The 25,735-nt window shown below is 41.0% G+C and overlaps 2 protein-coding genes across 6 annotated transcripts; one reads left to right on the top strand and one right to left on the bottom strand.

Moving 5' to 3' along the window:
- Positions 1 to 1,482: 1,482 nt before the first annotated feature.
- Positions 1,483 to 7,966, bottom strand: dbr1 (debranching RNA lariats 1). Of its 3 annotated transcripts, none has more exons than XM_018704380.2 (9): positions 7,857 to 7,966; positions 5,197 to 5,411; positions 4,985 to 5,109; positions 4,818 to 4,898; positions 4,652 to 4,737; positions 4,323 to 4,547; positions 4,142 to 4,219; positions 3,899 to 4,044; positions 1,483 to 2,911 (listed from the first exon to the last, which is right to left on the bottom strand). In XM_018704380.2, exons 2-9 carry the CDS (start codon positions 5,391 to 5,393, stop codon positions 2,146 to 2,148), a joined length of 1,704 nt encoding a protein of 567 aa, XP_018559896.1. In that variant the 5' UTR covers positions 5,394 to 5,411; positions 7,857 to 7,966; the 3' UTR covers positions 1,483 to 2,145. The 3 variants fall into 3 exon arrangements, with proteins under 3 accessions (XP_018559896.1, XP_018559895.1, XP_018559894.1); XM_018704379.2 differs by lacking the exon at positions 7,857 to 7,966 and adding an exon at positions 7,699 to 7,850; XM_018704378.2 differs by lacking the exon at positions 7,857 to 7,966 and adding an exon at positions 6,065 to 6,231.
- On the top strand, positions 6,797 to 25,689 carry armc8 (armadillo repeat containing 8). Of its 3 annotated transcripts, none has more exons than XM_018704376.2 (22): positions 6,797 to 7,101; positions 8,719 to 8,795; positions 11,100 to 11,171; positions 13,747 to 13,889; positions 14,005 to 14,102; positions 14,437 to 14,529; positions 14,628 to 14,708; positions 14,815 to 14,890; positions 14,982 to 15,072; positions 15,172 to 15,232; positions 15,334 to 15,534; positions 16,941 to 17,036; positions 17,319 to 17,401; positions 17,684 to 17,765; positions 17,977 to 18,063; positions 18,721 to 18,813; positions 19,050 to 19,199; positions 22,312 to 22,407; positions 22,642 to 22,737; positions 22,945 to 23,017; positions 24,044 to 24,137; positions 24,234 to 25,689. In XM_018704376.2, exons 1-22 carry the CDS (start codon positions 7,057 to 7,059, stop codon positions 24,265 to 24,267), a joined length of 2,022 nt encoding a protein of 673 aa, XP_018559892.1. In that variant the 5' UTR covers positions 6,797 to 7,056; the 3' UTR covers positions 24,268 to 25,689. The 3 variants fall into 3 exon arrangements, with proteins under 3 accessions (XP_018559892.1, XP_050933170.1, XP_050933192.1); XM_051077213.1 differs by lacking the exon at positions 6,797 to 7,101 and adding an exon at positions 8,249 to 8,298; XM_051077235.1 differs by lacking the exon at positions 6,797 to 7,101 and adding an exon at positions 8,418 to 8,436.
- The last annotated feature ends 46 nt before the right edge of the window (positions 25,690 to 25,735 follow it).

The raw sequence follows: 25,735 nt of genomic DNA, 5'->3' as shown, positions 1-25,735 counted from the left end.
CCTGGAATGATCCCATGATTTGTAATCCCCCCTCAGTCCTGCCTGACCTTCCCCCGGTGTCACTGACACTATCCAGGCCCACATCAGATAAGACCCATGGTACAGTCTGTCTGACATTATGCGTATTTATTGTCTGGTGTTTTGACGTATCTTGACTGCTGGTAGTGATGCCCCAGTGTCTCCGAGACACCAATTCTGCTCACTCTCCTTTTGTCCAGGTAGAAACTCAAACTCATGATGTGAGGCAAACAATTAAACGGAACAAAAGTTCTGATTTAACCTGATTGTTTGATTTATGATTTGACATTGTGTTTATCGTAGATACATTTGGCCTGGCAGACTTGTTTCATGAAAGATTGGTGAAGTTTGGTTTGGGTTTCAGTAGCTGACTTGGATGCTCATAAGGAAAAATGTTAAGCATCACAGGCTGTAGGTCTTCAGGGCAACAATACAGACTTGAAGTTGAGTGCATAAAGTCACAGGACTTTATTATTGCTGTGTATGAACAAAAACCATTAGAGGTAACTGATTACATGTCTGTAGCAGAGAAAGCATCCCTCAAACCTGAAGAAAGAAGTAATGCATCAAATATTTAATGAAGACCTTAATCTTATTTTTAAATTATTGCAGTGAGAACCCATCTGTAGCTCTACCCAGATTAAATTACTGGCATCAGATACAGAAAATATTTGCGGTCAGTGTCCTAGAAGAATTGTTAGGCAGGAGGATAAGAAAATAAGAGCTTTGTAATAAGCCTGTACTGTGCCCTGTAGGAGAAAACCTGCCCATCTTGTGTTTAATGTGTTCCTCATCTGTCCCTTGTCCTGAGGCTCAATTGTTGATGAAATCATAGTTATCTCAAATGGTTTAACTGATTCATTTAACTTAATATGATGCTCTTAAAAATAGAGTTGCGTGCTTGGTTGCTGCCCAAAGAGGAAAGAATTGATGAAGAAAAAAAAAACAGAAGTGCCTATTCCCAGTTTTCTCTCTTTGTGAATCATGTTTGAGGCTTTCTTTAAGTGTGTGCTTTGTAGGCAAAGTGCAGGAAAACCATTTCTGACATTGGCTTGTACCATAAACCAGTAACCTGGCACCCTGTCATTAGGCTTATACTGTATTGGCTCTTTGTATGGATGTAAAAAGATCTTGTTGAATACACTGTATGTTATATATTATTGTCTTAATTTTAATGAAAGTGTATGTTGACTTTAGCAGAGCAGTACTTTTGTGGACCTGGAATGGATTGTTAAGGGTTTAAAGGACTCTAATCAATGTTATAAATCTGTTTGATTTAAACAGCATCGGTGTTGAGGAAAATCTTTTGTTCTTTATTTTCACATTTTGATTAAAATATGGCAAGCTAATTAAGGCTCTCAGAATTGGACTGGCATACGAAGTAAAACACCATTTTCAGTAAGTGTTCAAAAGCTAAAATGATTTGCTCCCCCCACCCCACCAGGACACTAACAGCTCATCAGCTCGTTATATAAAATAAATTGCATTCATTTATTCATTCTTCAGTGATCACAAGTAGGTTCAGTGTTCTGTGCAATTAAGATGACAGGTCATTAAAACAAGACTTGATTTTTCATCAGCACCCACAGTATGTATAGTGTTCAATAAAGCTGTGAATGGCGCTTTGAGTGCAGAATGCTGATTACTTTTCTTTCACCTCAGATAAGTGTGACAAGATTAGTCCCTGTTTTTGCCAAGTGGCTGTACAATGGTGTATAATGGCATTTATTATTTTTTTAAAAAAAGGTTATTTCAATTTTCCAGCCTCTTTAATCAGCGCTATTGTCTTGAAGTGACATGTAAAAAAAAAAAAAAATTAACAGAACTCAAAAATCTGTTCTCTAAAATTTTCTTGGTTTGATTAAAATATATAAAAAAGGTGACCACATTTTAACAAAGAAAAATTCTCATGGCTGTAATTACCTTTCTGTAGAAACTGAATTGAGAAACTAACACTCCTTTGTCATGTACAGACTCTACCTTGTACAGCTCATGTTGGAAGCGATATAAAAAAGCATAAATTAATGGCAAGTTTTACAAATCAATATAAACTAATTGAGACTTGTACACCCTGTGACAAATGGCATGGAATGAGTCCTCACCATTTGCCTTATCTCACCCTGACCACTAATCCTCACACTCTTCATCCTCCACTGTTGTGTAGATAACCTGGTTCCTGCGTTTGATTCTGGGAGTCGTGCCTCTGCTGCCAGGATCCCCGGTCTCATCGCTGGTACGTTTTAAGATGCGTGTGGCTGAGGCATCCTCGTCCCCGCCCTCACAAAGTCCCTCCCTTTCTGCTCCAGAGAGAGAGGGCACTGCTGCTGCTGCTGGGGTGGAGTGGCATGGAGGTGGCAGGTTCATTAGGTGGGGCAGGTGAGTGGGTGAGACATCAGATTTGGGCTCTGGAAGAACCATACGGCTGGGGGTGTGGATTTCGCCTACGGGGAGCTTATCTCCTGTCACTGCTGCTTTTGACTCTTCTTCTTTTCCCTCCTCTTCCTCTTCCTCCCACTCATCCTCTATAGTGATCTCATCAGGATTAAACGAACTCGACAGTCCTGACGTGTCAGTTGGATACTCGCTGGGCTCATCCACACTTCCCACACTATTCCCATCTTCATCATCATCCTCCTCCCCTCCAGTGCTGCCCTGAACTCTCCCCAGCTCGTCACCTCCCTGCCCAGCCTGGGCATAGATGTCTGTCAGACCTAATGTGGCACAGAGCTCAGTTGTCTGAGGGTTGGTGTTGTAGCTGGGGGCGGCATGGGGCTGGGGCTTGTTGGGGTCAAAGGGTGGCACAGTCCGGCTAAAGTTGTCTGGAATGGCAAGTTCACCGCTGAGGTCCTCCACCACCTGCATCATAGCTGCTTCTGAAGCTCTGAAGTCCCACCTGATTGATAAAGACAGTCACATCATAGAAGACGGCATGAACTAAAACTGTAAGTCAAACAGCTCATTACATTACGTTACAACATTATGTTGAAGGAATTATCAGAAACTAGTCAATTTACTGACGATTCAATCCACAGTTTTTATGTTTCTTTAGCACCATTCCTGAACATCATCTGTTTCTAGCTAGTTTTGTCTCATAAGGTCGTAAACTGAAAATGAAAAAGAGAAAAAGCTTTAACCCTAAAAACTTTTTGGAAGAACTTTTTTTTAAACCACAACAATTATTAACTAGAATATAAAAATGTATCCGACCTCTCCAAGAGAGTACAGTGCACTTGTAACAGTATGATGCACGTATAAGATTCCCTCCTATGGGGTAACAATTCACTCACTGCATAAAGTTTCATTGAATATATTCAAACTCCAATGTATCTACCTGTAGTTTTACAGCTGTTTGCAAAACTTTGGGCACCCCTGGGCAAATTACATTTTTTGGTGATTTCTGAGGTGAAAACAAGTAAATATAACTGCTGCAGCAAACAGATGTTAAAAATTATACTTTCTTCAAAGGGGCACTGTTATTTTCAATGCAAATGTCAGGAGTCAGACAACAAAGTGAAACTGAAAAGAGGCTGGTTTCTACAACAGGACAATGATCCAAAGGAGACCTCAAAATCCACCACAAACTACTTCAAGAAACACAAGATGTGTGCAAGACAGCCTAAAAATATCTCAGAAGTTGAACTGACCTGCAGGAAGAGACAGTGAAAATTCCTAAATCAAAAATAGAAAGATTCTTAGCAGCTACAAAAACCCAGAGGGGGGGTCATTGAGCACTGACTTAGTAAGGCGCCCAAACTTTGCACATGATACAGTTACAATTTTCAAAACAGTGCTTAAAAGAAAGGCTCAAGAACAAAATATGCAGTCAGCCCAGAGGAGGCCAAACGTTTACATAAAACTGTAAATCTGATCATGTGTGTACCGTTCGTGCAGGCCATTATTCTCTGGGGGGTTCCAGGGGTGAGGGGTTGTCCTCTGTAGACTGTTTGTGGCCTTCAGAATAGCAAGCCACTCTGGATCATACTCCAGACCCTCAGATGAACCCAGTCTCTCTGGAACATCCACAATCTGCAACACAAATATATATAAATCATTGCTTAGAACTATCATCTCTGCCTTAGACTAGACTTGATCTCTGTATATCTGAACAGAAACATCCTCTCACCTGTAAGAATTCCCTATAGGGCAAACATTTATCCAGAGACAGGAATTTGGTTACACGTGGGGCAGCATTACCTTTAGGCTAAGGACAAGAGAATTCACTTAGTTGGTGTAGTGCATTAGAGGATTGATGCTCAGAATTATTAAAACTCTAAAATGTGCGGCAGAAAATCTGTCACTCTCACCGGATGCTGCATAATGGCAGCAAATTTCACATGAAGATGTGCAGAGAACCAGTAGCTGGGCTGGAGATGAGCCAGGAGCTCCTCAGCAGCAGGACTTCCCAGGGTGTTTGACTCCACCTCCTGACGCAGAAACTTCTTCTTTCGCAGCAGTTCCCCTGTACTTCCATAGTAGTAGATTCCACGAGGCCAGTCATGGCTCATGAAAATGTCTATGGGCATCTGGATCTTAATGGAAATAAAGGTTTATGAATCAAAATACACTGTTAGATAAATAAGAAGACATCTTTTGAGCTGTGTACAAGAGAACCAGCTGAACCTGTGATATTTACCTGTTTTAATTTGAACACCTCAATATTTCGGATGTGATATACACTTCGGAGAGTGTCAGGGTTGTATGGAGGGAATTCATGGTGACCTTAGGGAGAACATATTCCTTGTAAACACATTGCATAGTGTGCATTACCTCACAATCAATCTGACAGTCCAAAAACTCACCTTTTCTATAGTCACGTGATTTGAATATTCCAGATAAGCCACCAATTCTAATCCCTTTGTAGCGAATAACACCGGCATAACCTAAGGACACAGAGTAAAGTCAAGCCTGGGAATTATCAGACAGGCAGTCACACTGAATAATCACTTATTTATCTGCTAATCCCTACCCAGATAATAAATGTTCGGTGCCACCCAGCCTCCATAAGGAAGCTCCTGCAGGTGGTTGGAAGCCTCGTGGTTCCCTCCAATGAAGATGGTGAGGACTGGTGCTTTCTTCTCTCCAGAATAGTATCTGCAGCAGACAGTAAAGTTACAGTTTTAAATGCTGTTGCTCTTATCTTGCACTTGTTGAAAACATAGAAACTGACAAAGAACTGACTTGTAAAAGGTCTGCATCATCCTGTACTTGGCTGGTACTGCCATGCACTTCATGTCTCCTTCATTCCGCACTGCTTGGAAGTCTCCACAGCACAGAAGCAGGTCCACCTTCACCCCCTCCTTTTTCTCCAGATAGCTGATGGTCTCGTAGATCTTGTCCAGCTCCCCATGGCAACAGCCTTCTACTGCAATCTTCATGCTGCACAAACAGGTACGCTGCAGATCCCCAGAGAAAAATCACATACAGAGTGAGGGCTGGTGTGCATACTGTGTTCCCCTATGGGCTGTCAGCCGCCACACACACAGATGCTGTTTGGGATAATCTTTTAGTGATCAGTAGGGGAACAACCAAACAAATTTTATTTACTGGCGATGCCATTCTTTTCATTTCGTTCAGTATCAGTCGTGAATGAAATGTGGTAAATTACACTAAGAAACGAAACCGAACACAAGCTAACCTGGACAACACACACATTAAATATTCAGTGGTGCGGCTGATATTAGGTCGTTCTGGGTCTTTTGGCGGCTCTTGTTTACTTCCAGTTGCTTTGAAAACTTGCACAACAAAGTGCTACCAGAGTATTTTATTTCTCTGACACATGGGGCTGCTGCTACTTCGCTAATATATGTCAACAGGCCCTTTGCTGTATTAAGTCTATTCCGTGTGATCAGGTACAGACTATGTACAACTCATTCTTTGCAACTTAACTGCTAAAATCAGCAACAAAGCAAAACATGCGATAGCAAGCTAGGCTAATATATTAGACCACAACGTTACATCGTGTTACAACGACCCGAGAGCAAACACTAGAGCTTAAGTCTCTTAAAAACATAACACAACAAAACAGGCTAACAAACTAAACACTTACGGTGATGAATGGGGAACTGAGGAGCGTATCTGTCCGGTTTTATGCGCCGTAAACTTACAAGCTGTTTCTGAAAATCATGTTTATGTTGTAGGTTCGCACAGACACTGGAGAATGAATTTTCCCACCTCGCGTCTCTCGCCCACAGCGCATGCGCCGCACGTCACCAACCTAAGCAAAAGCATTTCTGACCATCGGCAGCAGATTCAAACCAAGTGTAATTAAATTAACTTTCATTTGCGTCTACGTATTGTGTAGTAAATGTATGATTAAAAGCTGCATCTGAAACATGCAGCGTGGTTTATTTCCCCACCCTATGATATGTTTCTGAGTTTCGTCCTTTCTCCTTCTCCTTCTTCTTCTTCTTCTTCTTATAATTATAAATATATTTCTGTATAGTATATATACAGTCTATGGTAAATTCACAGGATTAACAACTCAGTATAACATTGGTCCACGCAATCAATAAGAGTAACAACAGTGACAGTTAAAATATGTAATGGAAAAGCATATCAATACTACAATGCAAAGGGTGTAAAAAGACAGCTCGTATGAATGAAAATACTAAGGTGACAAAGGGGTATTATATGATATTGGGGGGTTTATCATTTATCCATGACATAAAGATATTATTTATTTTACGTTTATTTTTGTATCCGTTTACGTAGTTCGCAAGGGTCAAGTTATTGTGTCGAAACTAACTCAAGGAGAAGTCACCTACGTCACGTTTATAAACAAAATTTACCTCCTTGACAAATCTACGGTCTGTCAGACAGCTCGCCAAGTTAGCGCTGTTGTTTTTTGTTGTATATCTGCTGCTGGTGATTACAGCTCAGCCCGTGACGGAATATAGTCGCCTCTTTGTGTCATAGCACTAGCGAAGAGCTGCGTGACTGAGCCGCAGTTACTTTTTAAAAGCCGCTCACAGCTGCTCTGGGGGGCGGAGTGTCTGCAGAGTGCTGCGCCGATTGGGGCGCTCGATCGGGGGAAGAGAGATGGCGTGCTTGTTGGAGGCCCCTCTCCGCATCAGTGTGCTGTCTGTGAGTGTCACTTACAAAGTTTCAAGTCGCATTGTGAGATTAACAGGACGCTCACTCCAGCAGGGAGTGGTTAATATCACTTGGTCAGTCAAACTGTAAAGGTTTATGTCTTCTGTTAGCCTGCAAGCTAAGTTAAAGGCTTTGCAACATGTAGCACTGGAGCGGTGCGCCTACGTAGCTGTTGGTGAGAACGATTTTTATCCTGACTTTGCCCGGACGGGCGGGAACGTTCTGATCGTAGGAAGGGGTGAACGTGGCTAATGCCCGTTCGTCCCGTCGGTTTGTTAAGTAAACCAAATCAAACGAACGAAGTAGCTGTCAGTGTCACTTGGAATGAGTTAGCAGCTAACTGCTAAGTGGCAGTGCTGTCACCACTGTTCGTAGTGAAATAATCCAAACACATTCACAGAGAGCATAATGCAGAGTGGAAAATCAGTTGCAGGACTAAGCTTTTTATTCCAACCATCCGATGTTTCTTTCCCGTAATCGCTGTACCTGGCTAATTACAATGGGAAACTTAACGTTGTTAGCTAACGTTAGCTAACCACTAGCGTACGATTAAGCTAGCGAAGCTAACACTACTCACTGGTTGCCTACCTCTAGGAGTTTTCACATGGTAAAATCAGCTCTGTCAGCAGCCGAAAGTCTAGCAGATCGTTAGTAATGGTTGTGTAATGTGTTCTAGCAGGTGACAGTGGCTGCCAGGTGTATCTTGGCTAAAGTTAGCATTAAACTGACAGCGATAACGAGCTTACTCAGGATTGCAATAGTGAAACGCCCCCACGTTAGGTCCATGCAGAAAGAAGACTGTCACAGACCCTCTAAGATATTATTGTAGCTTAGGCCATTTTTACATTTTTGAACATGAGCAGCCTTGCTGTTGTTGGTATTGTGTTTGTCTGATAAACATCTAAGCTAAATATAACTTGTGCATATCAAAGTTGTTTTCTATACAGATTTGTAAAGGCAGGTTTATGCAGGTACAGAATGTGCTGAACACTTCGCCAGAACCATATTGGCACCCGAAGCCAGCAGTATCAGCGTGTTGTCAGCTGGGTGAGGGTTACTCCCCTGGGGTCATGTGGAAAGTTCTGGTCAAAGTTGTCAGTGATATAAACAAAGTTTCTGGTGTCACATGCAGCCATTGGGTGCCATATGTAACAGCTTTTAAAGAGTCCTGGTGCCATGGATGCTGTTGTATGTGTCCGTGTGTACAACTATGGGTCTATCAGTGTTGGGAAGCAATTTAAAGTTTTTAGTTAAAGTATCCAAAATCAGTGATTGGATTTGTATTTACTTGCTGTTTTCCTAATATTTGGAGAGCTTGATATTCCAGTGAGAAATAATCCTAATTATTAAAAGCATATAGTCTGTCATCGCTCAGCTTTTTAACTTAACTTTGCTGTTAAGGTGACCTTAAAATGTAAAAAGATGAAAATCTCATAAAGTATGCTAAAATCTGTACATTATATTTGTTATTTTCTGTTCTGTGTGTGTTTACGTGTGTGTGTGTGTGTATGCTAGAGAAACTGAGCAAGGTACATGTAGCCTTAGCTCCTTAGGAAAATGTCAGTTGATTTTGTTACTAATGTGTCTGTTATATTTGTATTCATGCAGGAAGTCACTGCCACTAGTCGCCATTATGTTGACAGACTGTTCGACCCCGACCCACAGAAAGTGCTGCAGGGAGTCATGTAAGTCCACCAGCATTTAATTTGTGTATGTTGTCTTCCTTGGCGCAGGAGGGGACACAGAGTTTGAACTAATTCCTTTGCTGTTCCTCTATAACCTGTCCTTTTGCTATTTCATCAACCAGCTTACTGGAAGAGTGTGGACTTTATTCAGCCAGTTTCTCGAGATTTCTTCTCTTTTTTTTTTTATGAACACTGATGAAGATTCTGTGGTGAAATGCACTGGTTGAATAAAGGACACACTCCCCCTGTAAATCAAGTAACTGTTTTTTTCCAAAATGTCTTTTACAGCTTTTGATTAAAAATTGCTAATAAAAATGCCTCTTTGAATATCGCACATATCGCACATTCCCAGTATTTATTACATGTCTTCGACTATTCCCAGTATTTATTGCATGCCTTCAACCTTTTATCTTAAGTCTGTCGATGCTGCTGGAACTGTGAATTTCCCGTTCAGATTAATAAAGTATCTATCTATCTATCTACATAGACCTTATGTAAACATTACTGATGGTGATGTCCCTTTAGCAGCATGACCTCTGTGGTCTATTTAAAAATGCATTTGACTGTCCACTGTGACTTCATATCTCTCTTTCTCCGCCTCTCTCACTCTCACTCTCTGTCTCGACTGCAGTGACCTGGACTCTGACTATTACATTGTTATTTTTAACTTCTGAGGAGACTAGCTCTGGTTACGGCTTGTACCACTCTGCTAGCCGAGCACCTGACTGACTTGACTGCCTGCTACAGCTGTACTTTTCCACTAGCCTCACTCACCTGCTATTTGATATCATCTGGGGCACTTGCAGAGCAGGGGAAAGGCTGCATGGAAAAATGCAGTGAACAGGCTCATTCTGTGACCCTACAAGAATATGTTGCACATCTGCTTGATGTAAATCATCTCTGTTCCCATTTAGAAATGTCGGTCAGACTGACCTCTTGTCTGTCTGGTCTCTTTATAATTTATTAGATGATCTAGCTCATGGCCTGTACAGTCTGATTACTAGTAGCTAAACTTTTGTCATCAAGAGACACCACTGGGTGAAATACAGCTTGAATGAAACTTAATATGCTTTAGAACAAAATTCTTTTCTGACCTGCTGGAAAAGGACATCAATATTAATGCTTTAGATTATAGGCCATAATGTACACTGTAATCCAGTCAGTCAGTACCACAACATACTGAAAGAAAACTTATTAAGCACTTTATTAGGAACACCTGTGCACCTGATTATTCATGCAGTCATTCAGTCAGCAAATCATTTGGCAGCAGTGCATGGAGCTTCAGTTAATATTCACATCAAACATCAGAACATGGACAAAATTTGATCTCCGTGGCATTGACCTTGGCATGATTACTGGAAAAGGCTTCTGATGACAGAGGTCAGAGGAGAACCAGACTGGTTGGAGCTGACAGAAAGGCTACAGTAACAACTGTGGTGAGCAGAGAAGCATCTCAGAAGGAACGACACGGCCAACCTTTAGGCTGACGGGCTACAACAGCAGAGGACCACATTGGGTTACACTCCTGTCAGCCAAGAACAGAAATCTGAGGCTGCAGCAGTTACAGGATCACTAAAACTAGACAGTTGAAGACTGGAAAAAACGTGGCCTGGTCAGACAAATATGGATGGAAGGGTCAGAATTTGGCATCAACGGCATGAATGCATGGGCGTAACCTGTCTTGTGTCAACAGTCCACTACTGGTGGTGGTGTAATGGTGTGGGGAATGTTTCTGGGCACAATTTGGGCCACTTAATACCAATCATGGTTTGAAAGCCACAGCCTATCTGAATATTGTCGCTGACCATGTTCATCCCACAGTTAACATCTTCTAATGGTCACTTCCAGCATGATAACACTCCATGTCACAAAGCAAAAGTTGTCTCAAGCCTCCCCAGTCACCAGATCTGAATCCAGTTGAACACCTTTGGGATGTGGTAGAACAGAAGACTGGCTGCATGAATATGTGAAGCTGACAAACCTGCAGAAATGCTGTGTTGCAATCATGTGAACATGGACCAGAGTCTCAAAGGAACAACATCTTGTGGAATCCATTCAATGAAGAACTGAGGATGCTCTGAGATCAAAGGAATTAACTAGCCAGTATTAGTATTCTGTTCCTAATAAAGTGCTGTGTGAATGTACACGGCTACACTGTGATTTTGAAAGAATTATGCTGTATGTTGTGGGCCTAAAACATTATAATATCAATTCTTAAAAGTTTGTTATGCTAGCAAAGTACATTTGTCGCCATTGCTTCAAATACATTACCTCTCATCTGTGTCCCCATGTCTGACTTCACAGTGACATGAAGAATGCCGTCATAGGTAACAACAAGCAGAAGGCTAATCTGATTGTCCTCGGAGCTGTACCGAGGTATGTCTCTGCACACCTTTCTACCTCTCACCACTTTGTCTCTCTTTCTATTCCACACACTCGTTTTCTGTTTCTATTTCTGTAAATATATTTTATCTTATTTTCAATTCAATTTCAATTCAATTCAGTTTTATTTATATAGCGCCATATCACAACAACAGTCATCTCAAGGCACTTTTCATATAGAGCAGGTCTAGACTGTACTCTTTAAAATAGGTGTTTACAGAGAGAGACCCAACAAATCCCACCATGAGCAGCACTAGGAGACAGTGGCAAGGAAAAACTTCCTTTATTCCTTTTATTTATTTTCAAAGTTTTTATCCCAAAAGATGGGAAGGGAAGAAGCAACACTTTTTTGCACTATTCAGTAGATATTTTATATATTTTACAGTGTGTATTGATGTCATTAATGAGCTCCTAATCTGAGATGTCAGTCATTTACGAGTTCAATACAATGATATGGTCAATGTGTGATTTTATGGGCTAGAATGAATGTTTTTTGCATGAAGCTCCTGATCTGTAGATAACAAATGGTTCTTAGATAAACCATAGATTTTGGACAACTGTTTGAAAGATGCAAATATGTTTTGTATGTATAGACTGTGGATTGGTTTAATCCCTTTATGAAACCATAAAGTAAATGTAGGGTCCGTGCAGAAGGGAATGAACATGTGATTTGATACACCTGGGCCCATATTCTTATTGAGTGATTAACTGTTAAATTAGAACTCAAATTATTTCTAAGAGGGGGTAAGGCAGTACAAATCACTCAGCCCAAGTGGTATTGACATGACAAGAGCTCTTACTGAACCCAGTCTGCCTTTCCTACAATTGGTTTGTCTCTGAATAAATCTGTTAATGTGGGAATGTTACAATAATAATAAAAAAAGAAATTAGGTAGTGTCTGACCTCCTGAACTCTTTGGTCTATGGAGATGGGTCTTGTTAATTTAACTAGATTTATTGTCCCATATGAAAAGAACAATGTTATTGTAAAGTGCTTTTAAAAGATATAGATTTTTTAATAAGGATGGGGATATTTTGGAAGAGATTCTATTACTGATGATAGAAAAGAAGAGGCCCAATGATTCATATCATGTTTATGCTTATTAAGAAGAGCAGTGACATTTTTTGTGTTGAAAGAGTGAGTGACCTCAAAGCCCTTTAGTATTTAAAACCATCTCAGACCATTTTAAACAGGAAAAGCTACAAGGAAGAGCATTTACTTCAGAATTTGAAGGTAAAGTTTGCTCCTCTGTAAATTTAATTTATATATAAATTAATATATATCTAGACTGCAGGGGAGTGATAAAGCCAGATTAGAGACATACAAAAGCAGCTCATCTGCGTAAGGAGAAACTTTAGTCTTAACTTGAAACCTTAAAAGTCCTTCCAGAGTTGCACTGTTATTGCTAGGGGCTCAGTAGATAGCGTAAGAGGGGAAAGTGGGCACCTCTGTCCTGTCCCCCTTCATTTGAGGAAGTAATCAGATTGAGTGTTACTGGAGATTACAGCTGCAATGGGGGATGAATAAAGCAATTTAACCCAGTGAATGCATTCGTGTTTAAAGACAAAAGTTTGGAGGGAGAACCCGATCAAAGGCCTTCTCAGCATGAAGTGAAATCACTGCCTCTGGGCATTTCAACTGGGCAGATTGAACAACACTGAATAATTTTCATAGATTTAAGTAAGAGCAACAGCCTTGAATAATTCCAGTTTGATTGGGCCAAAACAATATCTGTCATACTCTGAAAGAGATACAGCAAGATGATGAATGAAACAGTGACTCTTTATCCCTCTTTTCCAGCAGATAGATAGAGGCCTGTCTCAAAGTCATAGGAAGAGTGCCAGAGAGAACCTCTTTACACATTGCTTGAGGAATTGATGCTAACTGAAGGGAAAACTTTTTAGAAAACTCAGTCATAAAACCCATCAGGACAGATACTCCTCACTTTCTGACCTTTAAACCTTTTATTCAGGTGCACTTGAGATGGACATGCTTATGTAAAGTCAACAAGGCATATTGCTCCCCATGTTTTCTCACCATGCTCTGTCTCTAACAAGGACAAGTTGTCCCTCTTCATATCACTGCTTCCAGAATTGTTGACCTCCCAACCCCAAGCCTCTCAAATCTCAATAACAGAGCTCACTTCTATTGCAGTCTGGCATATGAGCCTGGTCACCCTTTTAACCCATTTTTACTCCATACCCATCTGAATGTTGGTACACTTATAGGAAAAGGGACGTTTGAGTAGAATTTTCTCCCCTTCTATCTCATTAAGCACTATTGTTTGTATTCTGTACAAATGTATCTTTGTTGTATGTAAAATATGTCTGTATTCTAAAGGCACACATAATACATACTAGAAATATGGATGAATAGAAACAAATTTTTATCCATCCATCCATGAAAATGTTATTGTCACAGCAACACAAACTTTTATTTAGCGACAGAATAAAAAAAATACTGTAAATGTTACAAGAATATAACTTACTACCAAGAACTTCTCAGCACAACCTATCAGCACCTTTACAGTGACCTTGCTTTTGTGTGTGTGTGTGTCCATTGGCTCCAGGTTACTATACCTGCTCCAGCAGAGCTCGTCCAGTCTGGAGCTTCGGACTGAGTGTGCTGTGGTGCTGGGCAGCCTCGCCATGGGCACTGAGAACAACATCAAGTCCCTGGTGGACTGTCACATCATCCCTGCCCTTCTTCAAGGTTGGGGCACAGACACATTCTCACGCATGCAAATAAACTTACCGCAGAGGACGACTGTCTTAGTGACATGCTTGAAGACACAGATCTCAACAGCAGTTCTGTTTTGTGCTCACAGGTCTCCTGTGTCCAGACCTGATCTTCATTGAAGCTTGTCTTCGATGCCTCAGAACTGTTTTCATCAGTCCAGTCACCCCTGTGCAGCTGCTCTATACTGTAAGTTGTCACTTACATGTTCTGCCTGCTGCACACACACTGTAGTTCAACATACATGTAACCTCTTGTGCACAAAACACAATGCCTGGACAAACTGAAATGTTTAGATTAAACTATGGAGTGTACAGTGTAACAATACAAATTTAAAGCTGCATCAGTTAATTTTTGGCCACTAGTTTGCTAAGACTCATTCATTAAACATGCAGGCTGTGAAACAAAAGCAGTGAGATAAAAGAGGAAACAAGTTTACATCTTAGATGGGCTACTACACACACAAATTGGTTTCAGTGATGATATCACAAATATTGATTAATGTGTGTGGGTTTTTTTTAAGGACCCCACTGTGATTCCCCATCTAATGTCTCTACTGAGTCGCTCACAGAGAACCCAGGAGTACATCACACAGATCTTCTCCCACTGTTGTAAGGTATTTGTTGGTATTTGGTCACACACAAACACAGTGGAGTCCAGCACACTTGTAGCCAGACCAGGAGTCATTATTGATTGGATGTTTATTGTCTGCAGACCCCAGAGCACCAAACGGTTCTTTTCAACCATGGCGCCATACAGAACATTGCCCCTCTGCTTATCTCACCCTCTTATAAGGTATATGGCTCGCCCTCCATGAGTGTATACATTGTATTTACCCCATTGGACCATATAAGGTTACCTCTTTTATCATTCTCTTCTTCCAAACTCATTGCCTCTCCAGGTCCGGATGCAGGCATTAAAGTGTTTCTCAGTCCTGGCCTATGAGAACACTCAGGTCTCCATGACACTGGTGAATGGTGAGGAAATCTCTTCTCTTCTCTTCTCTTCTCCTCTCTCTTTATATAAGCTTCATTTTTCAACCTATTTATCCACATTTTTTGTTTCCAGTGTTGGTGGATGGGGAGCTGCTTTCTCAGGTATTTGTCAGAATGATGCAAAGGGATCAACCCATTGAAATGCAGCTAACAGCAGCCAAATGGTGAGTGACCTAAGCCTATATTAACTATTATTCTTTAATAATATATTTATTCCCCATATACGTTTTCTACAAATGCGACCTCTTCTCCCTCTGTCCTAGTTTAACGTACATGTGTCGAGCTGGTGCCATCAGGACAGACGACAGCTGCATAGTCCTAAAGGTGAGGTTTCCTGAGACCTCTGCCTTCTGTTTATCATCATCATTATTATTATTGTGAAATTATATCAGTGGCACTTAACATACTTTCTATTTTTCTTCCAGACACTGCCGTGCCTGGTGCGGATGTGCAGTAAAGAGCATTTGCTTGAGGAAAGGGTAGAGGGTGCTGAGACGCTGGCCTACCTGATGGAGCCTGACGTCGAGCTGCAGAGAATCGCCAGCACCACTGACCACTTGGTGGCCATGCTGGCTGACTACTTTAAATACCCCAGCTCTGTGTCTGCCATCACTGACATCAAGAGGGTGAGTCTGTGGGCCTGGATGGGCCCTTTTCATTATTTTACAGAGGTAAAGGGGGGCAGGTGTTTACCGGAAGTTAAAAGTAAGTGTTGTGTAAGTGTAAGACTAACAAGCCATGCCAGCAGCATTACGAAGCTGTGTTTTGAGCACTAATATCAGCATGTTAACATGCTCACAGTGACAATGCTAACATGCTGATGTTTAATATGTTCAGTGTTTACCATCTTAGTTTGGTGTGTTAACAGGCTAACATTTGCTAATTAGCAATAAACACAAACTACAGCTGAAGCTGATGGGAACGTCACAGTGTCAGGAGCACGAGTATCGGACAAATTAAAAATTTGACTTGATGGTGATAGGCAAGTGATTACAGTTCATGCTGAGGTAGTCCTGAGTTTCTGTAGCAGATATCATGTTAATCCATCCAACATTTGTTGAGACATTTCTCTTAAATCACCTAGTCAACCTCAGCATGGCACCATGGAAAAAGTAAGAGGATTAGTCAGTAGGATTCATCCACAGGGGACCGTGAATTTCTGTACAAATTTTCAGTCTGGATCAGTGGTGGCCCAAACAACCAACATTTAAATCCCTAAAACTAAATATCACTTAGCTTGGACTTCCAGACGGCACTTTGGCCAGTCTAGTTAGCCTGCTACTATAATCAGCTATGACCCAGTAATCCTCAGTACTGCACGACACAGGCAGACAGCAGTAACTACAGAAAAGCTGAGAAAGTTTAGAAAAGGGTTTTTTATGTTCAGTTAGGTTGATCAGGTAAAATGTGTACATGTAGCTTTCCTATCTACCATGGATTAATGATAAACCTTGAAATCAATGTAATGAGTTTAATTAGAATTAAAAGTTTTGGTCTCACCAAAGTGTGTCACAAGCTGAGATAGCAGCTACAGCACTGTTGCTCTGCCATGCTAGGCTAGTTACCTCTTAGCAAGACTATAGTAGCTTTTTTATTGTCCATGACTACATTTAGCTACTACCTATATTAATGTTGTATAACAAACTAAATACCCAAGATAGTAGTTCGTTAACGTTCATATATTTCAATTACAGGAAGCAGATAAGGGGAAACAGTGAGTAATTTCAGCTTTAGCCAAGGCCAGCTATCTCACCATCTAGCTTTAACTGGATTTGGCTCTACTGCTTGGTGTAGTTTTTAGCTGTGTTTGCAGAATTGCTGCTTATATTTCCCAGCAACTAATAAGTGATGCCAGTGAGTATAATGATGAATGCATTGAATGTATAAAAATGTATTTGAGACTGAAAACTCAACCTCTAAAATGTGTGACTCTTTTTTTATGAACTTTGATAATTTTTTATTAACTGTTTCTCTTAAAGTTCAAAAAGTTCTGGCCCTTGTTGATCTTATGCACCACTTCTGTCATTTGCAGCTGGACCATGACCTGAAACATGCACATGAGTTGAGACAAGCTGCTTTCAAACTTTACGCCTCACTAGGCTCTAACGATGAGGACATCCGCAAAAAGGTGACCTTACCTTTGTTGTGTTTTTGTCTGCATATATAATTTTGCATATATAATTTTAAAGCTCCAGAGTTTTTCCTAACAGCACTTGAGCGTATGAATAATAGTATGTGGTTGACTTGTCACATGCCTATGTACTCTGTTTGTAAAATCTACAATGGCATTTGTTAAATGCTGCCACACTAGCTCAAGAAACATTTCCCTAAGCGGACAGTAAAGCATATTGCACTGCATACGTACTTCTTCTCTTACCCATCCCCCTTCCTCGTATCTTTTTTCCCTCAGATCACTGAGACAGAGAACATGATGGACAGGATAGTCAGTGGCCTATCTGAATCCAGCATTAAAGTTCGCTTGGCAGCTGTCAGGTACAGTGTGAAGCGAGTCTCTATGACCTTCGCTCCTCATCTTCCCACCCCAGTGATGACACACTGATGCTGATATGACTTGTCATTTCCCTTTAGTCCCTCTATATGTGAAAATTAAGTTACGTTCTACAAAATTTGATGAGCTTTGTATTTACATTTAACTTTTACTGTCTGAAATGCATCATAAAACTGGATGTATTTGTTTACAGTTTGTAACGAGAGGTCTAAATAGACTAGGATTTGGATTAAACTCTGCTCTCCTCTTTTTTTTTCTTTGTCCAGGTGTCTTCACAGTCTTTCACGATCGGTGCAGCAGCTGAGAACCAGCTTCCATGACCACGCAGTGTGGAAACCTCTCATGAAGGTCAGTGGAGTTTGAAGGAAGTTCAGTGATGACGTTTTACTGAGTGCTTGCAGCAAAGCACATCACTGCACATCCTTGTAGGGGAAGAAATTGTACTAGGATACTTGTCTCATTTTTTGTCAAGTACCATCAGGTTGTGTGAGGTCATGTGTGTGAATGTGAAAATAAATAATGAATATTGAATAACTTGGTGTGTTTCTGTTGTGTGTAGCTGTTGCAGAACGCCCCAGATGAAGTCCTGGTCATGGCCTCCTCTACACTATGCAATTTACTGCTGGAGTTCTCACCCAGCAAAGAGGTACATCCTCACATTTTCTCACACTTGGACATAATGAGATTTTGAGTGTATTTCTTTAAAGTGGCTGTAATCAGTGCTTTGATAATAACAATTTATCAAATGACAACAGTGTGACAAAGTGGAAGCAGTCACTTGAAGTCATGAATCACTTCATTCTGCAGCTCCCTTCAGCTTTACAGAGCTTTATACTGAGTTTCAGCTCATTGTTTATCTGTCCGGACCACAACTTTACTGTTCTGATTCACTCTCACTACTCTTATAGCTCTATTTTTGGCCATAGCAGGCAACTGTATTCAGAAAAATGCTGTAAAAAGCCACTGCCCACTACCTGCTCAGAAGCAAACAGCAGACAGACACAGTTAGAGAGCAGCTGGTGATCACAGTGGAACATTTAGCAGCTCAACAGCCAGATATTTCCCTCAGGACGTGATAAAGACCAAAAACAGACAGTGACACATATCTAATGAATGGAGCCAAATGCTCTGTAACTGATGAGTTTGTAAATAAACAACTGTTTGCTAACAAGTTCATCATATCAAGTCAAAAGATAATGGTTATGTCAGCGTTGTGTTCAAAATGTGTTTCCATTGCCCTCAAGTGGCCAAAAGAAATCAGTTATGGCAGGTTTAATATTGACTCCAGTTTGTTTGTCTGCAGCCCATCCTGGAGTCAGGGGTGATCGAATTACTATGCAGTCTGACTCAGAGTGACAGTCCTGCACTGAGGGTCAATGGGATCTGGGCCCTGATGGTAAGAAGAGGATTTTTAAGTCTCATCATGACAGCCTTCTTTTACACTTGAAAGCAGTATTTGACCAACAAATTGAATTGAATCACTTGTGACTTTGTTCCAAAGACTGTGAAAGTTAAGATAATAAATCACCTATGATCTAATGCTCACTATCCACTGCATCATGGTTAAAGTAGTGCATATAAAGCTGTGATAGCTCAGATAATCAATTCAATACAAAACTTCTGTGTGTTAAGAACATGGCATTCCAGGCTGATCAGAAGGTGAAGGTGGAGATTGTTCGGTGTTTGGGTACAGAGCAGTTGTTCCGTCTGCTGTCGGACCCCGACACCAATGTGCTGATGAAGACCCTTGGTTTGCTGCGTAATCTGCTTTCAACACGCCCGGTGAGACACAAACACAAGCATGATGAGAAACTTAGTGAAGTAAAAGCTTTTTTCCCTAGTTTACCATAATCTCTTTACACCTGTATTTACAGTGTATAACTATAGTCAGTGACAGGCCCAGTGGTATTGTCCAAATCCATCTCATGAAAAATGTTGTAGTGTGTGCACAGAAAACACCTACAGTAGAAGTAACACTACTGTTTCATTGCTATGACGTGTTCATACACTCACTGGCCTGCCTTTTAGGTACACCTGTACAGTCTCATGTAGGGATGCACCGATACCAATACCAGTATCAAGTATCGGGTCCAATACCCTGTTCCTGTACTCGTACTTGTAAAAGTGTTCCGATACCACTTTACGGCAGTGTGACGTTGGGCGGTCAGGTGCTAAGTGAGAGCATGGAGGAGCAATGTCGGCGGTGTGGAGGTATTTCACAGTGGATGATGGTGACTAAAGTAAAGCGGACTGCAAATTCTGCTCTGCAAAGCTGTCAAGAAGAGGGACGAAAGCAAGAACTTTCAACACAAGCAATCTGATCATGCATCTAAAAAACCAACACGATGCCGAGTTCAAAGCGTTTGCTAATAATGGCAAACAGCAACAATCAACTTCGCAGCAAACTCTGGAGAAGAGGGAGAAGATGTTAAGAGACAATCCATGCACAGTGAAAATAACAGAGGCTCTGACCCAGTACATTGCTCTTGATGACCAGCCATTGTCGGTTGTTGATAATATAGGATTTAGACATCTTCTCAGCGTACTGGAGCCGAGGTATGAGATCCCTACCCGACACCACATCACTGACACAGTGTTGCCAAAGCTACACGACTTTGTGAAGAGGCACATCCGCAGCCTGTTGCAAGACATTTCAGGCCCTCAGCTTCACCACTGATATTTGGAGGAGCAGCGTTAGCCCGGTGTCCCTCATCAGTTTAACTGCACAGCAGATTGATGAGGATTTTACTCCGCGAAGAGTCGTCCTGCATGCAAAACAATTTAGGGGTTCACACACCAGCCAAGCCGTTGCAGGTGTGTTTGATGACATGCTTCAGACATGGGGGCGTCCCTAAAAGTTCTGTTCATGTTGTGCTATGTGGTAATGCGAAAAACATGATCAAAGCCATGAGTGACGCTGGACTCCCGAGCCTGCCGTGTGTCACACACACCCTCCAGCTGGCTGTTAATGAGAGGCTTTTAGCACAGAGGAGCGTGGCTGATGCTGTGGCAGGAAAATAGTTGGACATTTTAAACATTCCGCCTTAGCCTACTCCTGCCTTGAAGATATTCTGTTTGTTAAAAAAAGATGCAGTTGAATGCTAAAATGTCAATAACAGTACTTTAACAGTACTTCTGTTTGAGTAAAAGAGAATGAAACAATATCTGATGAAAATAAAACACGTTTTCAAGTAAATGTACGAAGTGTAATGGCATTAACAAGTACTCGTATCGGTACTTGGTATGGGCAAGTACTCAGATCCAGGTATCGGTATCGTATCGGTGTGAAAAAAAGTGGTATCGGAGCATCCCTAGTCTCATGACATCCAGCAGAACAGCTGTTTTGTATGTTTTACAAAACTTTTTTGTCGACATTGCCAGAGAGGTGACGACTCTACATAGTGGTTGTACTGGACTGCATCCAGAGTTTATGCTAGACTTTTTTTGGCAGTTCAGAATTCAGGCTACATAGAACAACTATCATACGTACGTTTTAAACAAAACACAAATGTTATCCAACAAGCATATCTCAGTTAATAGTCAGCACGACTGAACACCTTGAGGGATGTCTGCTTTGACGTGTCCGAGTTGTGCTAAATGCTAATATACAGAGTTGAGCCCAGTCACATGACCAAACACTCAGTGGATCTCTCATCGTCAACAGCAGAGCCAAACTTCTGCACGATATTAGTTTATATTTAAAAAGGACATCTCTGGTATTTTTGAACCTGGAACTTATTTTCCCCATGTTTTTGGGTGCAAATGATAAATTAGGACAAAAATCATCCAGAGTGCTTGTGTCTGACAATGTTATGGATAGGATTCAGTTTGCCTTGCAGAACACAGGGGCTGTTGAAATAACACTGTCTCCCTTACTTACATAAACTCTCTGAATATTTCCTCCACCACTAAGTCACACAGTAACACAAAGTAACTGACTGAGGCAGTGGTATTCCAGCAGCTCCTGTGTTCAGTAAAATTACTGTTTTTGTCAGTGGAGTCTGGTAGTGATAATATAGCAGTGTTTCTGGTTAAACAAAAAATGATCCTATCCATAATGTTGTCAGAGACTTATAATAACAATCATTTGTTTACAGCAGCAGCTGTTTACGGTTGTCAGATGCACCATTCTTGCTCAAAACTGCACCAGTTCCAATGATTGTTGTCCCTATGAATCATTTTTCACCCAAGACCCAGGTTCAAAAATAGTGGAGTTATCCTTTGACTTGTCTTGGTATTTTACCAGTCACACAATGTTAGACCCTTTTTTGCATATTTTCCACTGGATGTTTGCCCAGTGCTGTTTTCATCCAGCAGACAACTGTAGTTATACTACCCAAAAGTTGGTATATGCTGGCGAACGTAAACTGCAATAACATAATACTGTAACGTGTTACTAATATTTTGTCCACTATCTTTACATAGATTAGGGATGTTAACATTAGAAAACCTTTCCAGTACAACCTTAATAATAAGGATGAAGTAGAAAGATTACCTGTCAATAAAAACTGAAAATGTATAATCATCATAAAAGCATAATTTATGGCAGAGCTGTTGGACTGGATTGCATTGGATTGTAGAGGTGTATCTAATAAAGTGGCCACAGAATATACGTAGACTTTCCTGGTTTGCAGGTTGCTTCTTGGACTGTTCTGTTCAGTACTGCGGTCACAGATTCCCCTGAGAGTTTTTATGACGTGTCAGAGTAAACGTGGAGTAACTCACCTTAGCACCAACCTTGAATGCCTCATACTTTCTTACCTTCTGTGTGGATATGAATACACTTGACCCAGCATGTGCTGAATTTGCATATGTTCCCCAGGAAATCTAAAATACAGCATGCATACTGATTCTCTCCTGCTTTCTCTCCACTCATGACTTGTCATATCATCAGCACATTGACCAGATCATGAGTTCTCATGGGAAGCAGATCATGCAGGCAGTGACCCTCATCCTGGAAGCAGAGCACAGTATAGAGGTCAAAGAACAGGTTGGCTCTCCCGTTGATTCATGCTTACAAATGGTTTTAAATCCACATTGCAGACTAGTTTTAACATTTCACAGACATAATGACAAAACATCTGCCTGAGATCAGTCTGTAATCAGTTGTACCAGTGGTATTTGTAGAACTGGAAGTACATTAGAGAGGCTTTTTTTCTGAATCACAAAGAACAAAATGTTCAAGTAACAGTGCTGATGTAACACAACTTTTCTTATCTGTCAGACGCTGTGCATCTTAGCCAACATAGCCGATGGCAACACAGCCAAGGAACTCATCATGACGAATGACGACATGCTTCAGAAAATCAAATACTACATGGTACTGTGTATAATATCATCATCTGAAGTTCACCCTTGTTCTGTTTATCAGATTAAATGTTTGATGTTTTTGCAGCAGTATGAAGACTACACTGTTGATTGTTCTCTTCTTGGTAGCCAGACATTTTATTGAGGCTGTGTTACCTATGTTTTTTTGTTCTGTTTTTCACTTACTTGTAATATTTCTGACTTTTGCTTCTTCCCACAGGGGCATTCGAATGTGAAACTGCAGCTTGCTGCCACCTTCTGCATCTCAAACCTAATCTGGAATGAGGAGGACGGTAAGTGACACACTAACTACACAAGTAAAAGGAGGAATTAGGAAAGGATCCAGGGTTCAGAGAGAAGAGGGAGAGGGATGTGAGAAAAGCTGACATTTTGTCATTTCTGCTGAGATGTAGCTCTGAAGGCGTATTCACATTACAGTGAAAACACTGGGCGATCCATGTTGCTCAGTGCAATGTTTTAGTGCTGCAAATAACAGATATTTTTACCATCAATCAATCTGCAGAATATATTTTCAATTAATTGTTTGGTCAGTGAAATGTCAAAAAATTGTGGGAAAAATGCCAATCACAACTTAACAAGGTTCAAATGTCCAAAACCCACAGTATTTATTTAGTATTATCTATGACAGAAGCAAAATATCTGCCATTTCAGAAGCTGGAATAAAAGAATCTGTAGCATTTATGTCACGGTTTTTGCTTGAAAAAGTAACTGACGATTAATTGATATCAGTTATATATAATATAGTATTATATAAATATATTGTTTTTCTGTAGATTAATTAATTTCACTAATCCTTTCAGCTCTACAGTATTTACCACTCCAGCTGAACTTCACGTCAACACATCACATATGCAATAGTTGCTGCAATTCTTCAATTAACCGGTTTACAGAGCAAGAGAGAGTGAGAGAGACAGAGACAGAAAAAGAGAGGGAGAGAGAGAGAGAGAAAACATTGAAAACTACTGCTCTTGCTGGTGTGATGTCAGCATGACCATCAACAGATCAGTGAGGTGGGGGGGGCGTGTGTCTGCCCTAACCTGTTAACATGGGCGGCAAAATGAAAACCAAGATGTTCCGTGTCCACAGAGGCCAGACAGGCAGTGTTGCCTGGTCTGTGAGCTCTTTTCTACAAAACACATGGATAATGTGATTGTGATTAAATGGCAAAGCCATTTCTGTCCTTTTGAGAGAGAGACTGACCTCCTGACCTTGTTCATTTCAATTAGCACACAGCTGAAATGGAATCGTAGATGTTGTAATGGATTAATTTCCCTCTCTGCTTTCTCATGTATTACCAGGTTCTCAGGAGCGTCAGGACAAGCTGAGGGAGATGGGCTTTGTGGACATCCTGCACAAACTCACCCAGGCCTCTGACCCCAACCTCAGTGACAGGTGGGCCAGAATAGCAAATCGTAAAACACAGAGCATCTTCATTGAACACCTACTAAAGCTGCTGAGCTGAGTGGACTAACTGTGTGTCTCTCTCAGGGCGAAGACGGCGATGCAGCAGTACCTAGCATGACCACAGAGGGGAGACATCTTCTACTGCCAGCCTAACTAACAATCGTCGGGAGGGACACCTGCCATTGGTTCTTTTGTTTCTTGTTTTGTTTAATCTTGAGGCTTGTTTTGTTGCACAAAGACACCTTTTTTTGGACCTGTGGCTGTCCTCCCTACACCCTCCCACCCACCTCCCAATACCACCACCTCAAATGTTTTGCTCACTCCAAACCTCAGCTTGGAGACTCTGAGACCGTGGCTGTTGGGAAATCAACGGTTGGGAGGGTTTCACCTGTTTTTCTTTTTTCCTCTTCTTCTTCCTTCAAGGACAAAGTGAAATTTTTCCTTTTTGGACTTTGTGATTCAAGATTTGCATATTTTTTTTTCCTCTTTCTTTGGAATTTCAGCAGCTGGACACCCGCGCCGCCACCTCTGTGCTTTTGGAGTCCTGATCGTGGAGATTCAGGTCTCAGAGAACCGGACTACGAGGTTTGACACAAGAGCACGGCTGTTGGACAGCAAAGGTTCCCTGTTTTATTTTTTTAATTTTTAACTAATGATATTACTATTAATATTAATGTTTCCTTGAGGCATCGCAAGTAAGGACACATTTGGAAAAAAACACAGACTGCCTATTTTGAAATTTTGGGTGTTTTCTTTTTTTGTGGATACATACCTCGTAAATATATAAATATATATAAATATAAACATAAATATATATTTTTGGATTTTTATTTTCCCTGACCCTCTGTTTGTTTTCATTCATCCTCTCTGAACCATGATTCTGAACACAGTACAGATGAATCCACCACAGTCTGATTCGAGGATGTATCTGACGTTGAACATGGTCTATAGAGGTGAATAAGGAAAAGAAATGTAATTCCTCTGATTTCCCTTTTTATTTTCACGGTTGTGGTGCACTGGAGCCTGTCACTTTTGTCCAAAATCCTTATAATCCCAATGGGAAATGTAGTTGATAGTGCTTACTCTGACCTGCCCAGTTACTAATTAACAGGCATGAGTACACAGAGCACCAGAGATTAGAGGATGCATGTATCCTCACATCTCTGCTAAAGACCTAATGCCTGTTGCTGTTTCTGCATTCTCAGCAGCCCCTCTTTTACGTGTGTTTGTCAAAAGGGATAAATGAAATTCCCAAGCCCCTGAGTTTCTTTCCTCTGACGTGCTTTGAGAAAAGAGTGAGGACAGAGTAGATGCAAGGAATAAAGTAGAAAGAATTCAAGAAGAGCCCCTGGAGGGTAAGAGCACGAAATGCATCCACAGCAGCAGAATCAAGTGCTACATTGTGTTTCATCCCTCGATCATATTATTTCTTCCCCCATCAGGATATTTCTTGAGTGTTGTTCCCTGACATTTCAAACCTTACTGAAGCTCTGATAGAATGAATGTTACCATTGAAAATATATGCAGACCTGAAGAAGGATTTCCTCTGTGTTGTGTCTTATTTCTGTGGACATGTAGTTAAAATA

This window comes from Lates calcarifer, linkage group LG1 (genome assembly GCF_001640805.2).
Source record: "Lates calcarifer isolate ASB-BC8 linkage group LG1, TLL_Latcal_v3, whole genome shotgun sequence".
In the NCBI taxonomy this organism is placed as follows: Eukaryota; Metazoa; Chordata; class Actinopteri; family Centropomidae; genus Lates; species Lates calcarifer.
This window is presented reverse-complemented; position numbering and strand designations above follow the sequence as displayed.

Excerpts from the sequence above, each read along its gene's own strand:
- dbr1 (XM_018704380.2), bottom strand. The coding sequence starts at position 5,393 with ATGAAGATTGCAGTAGAAGGCTGTTGCCATGGGGAGCTGGACAAGATC. Across the intron at positions 4,548-4,651 it reads AGGTGTTCAAATTAAAACAG|ATCCAGATGCCCATAGACAT; the intron begins GTAAATATCACA and ends ATTTCCATTAAG. Across the intron at positions 2,912-3,898 it reads AATAATGGCCTGCACGAACG|GTGGGACTTCAGAGCTTCAG; the intron begins GTACACACATGA and ends TTTATCAATCAG.
- armc8 (XM_018704376.2), top strand. The coding sequence starts at position 7,057 with ATGGCGTGCTTGTTGGAGGCCCCTCTCCGCATCAGTGTGCTGTCT. Across the intron at positions 7,102-8,718 it reads TCCGCATCAGTGTGCTGTCT|GAAGTCACTGCCACTAGTCG; the intron begins GTGAGTGTCACT and ends GTATTCATGCAG. Across the intron at positions 13,890-14,004 it reads CATCCCTGCCCTTCTTCAAG|GTCTCCTGTGTCCAGACCTG; the intron begins GTTGGGGCACAG and ends TTGTGCTCACAG.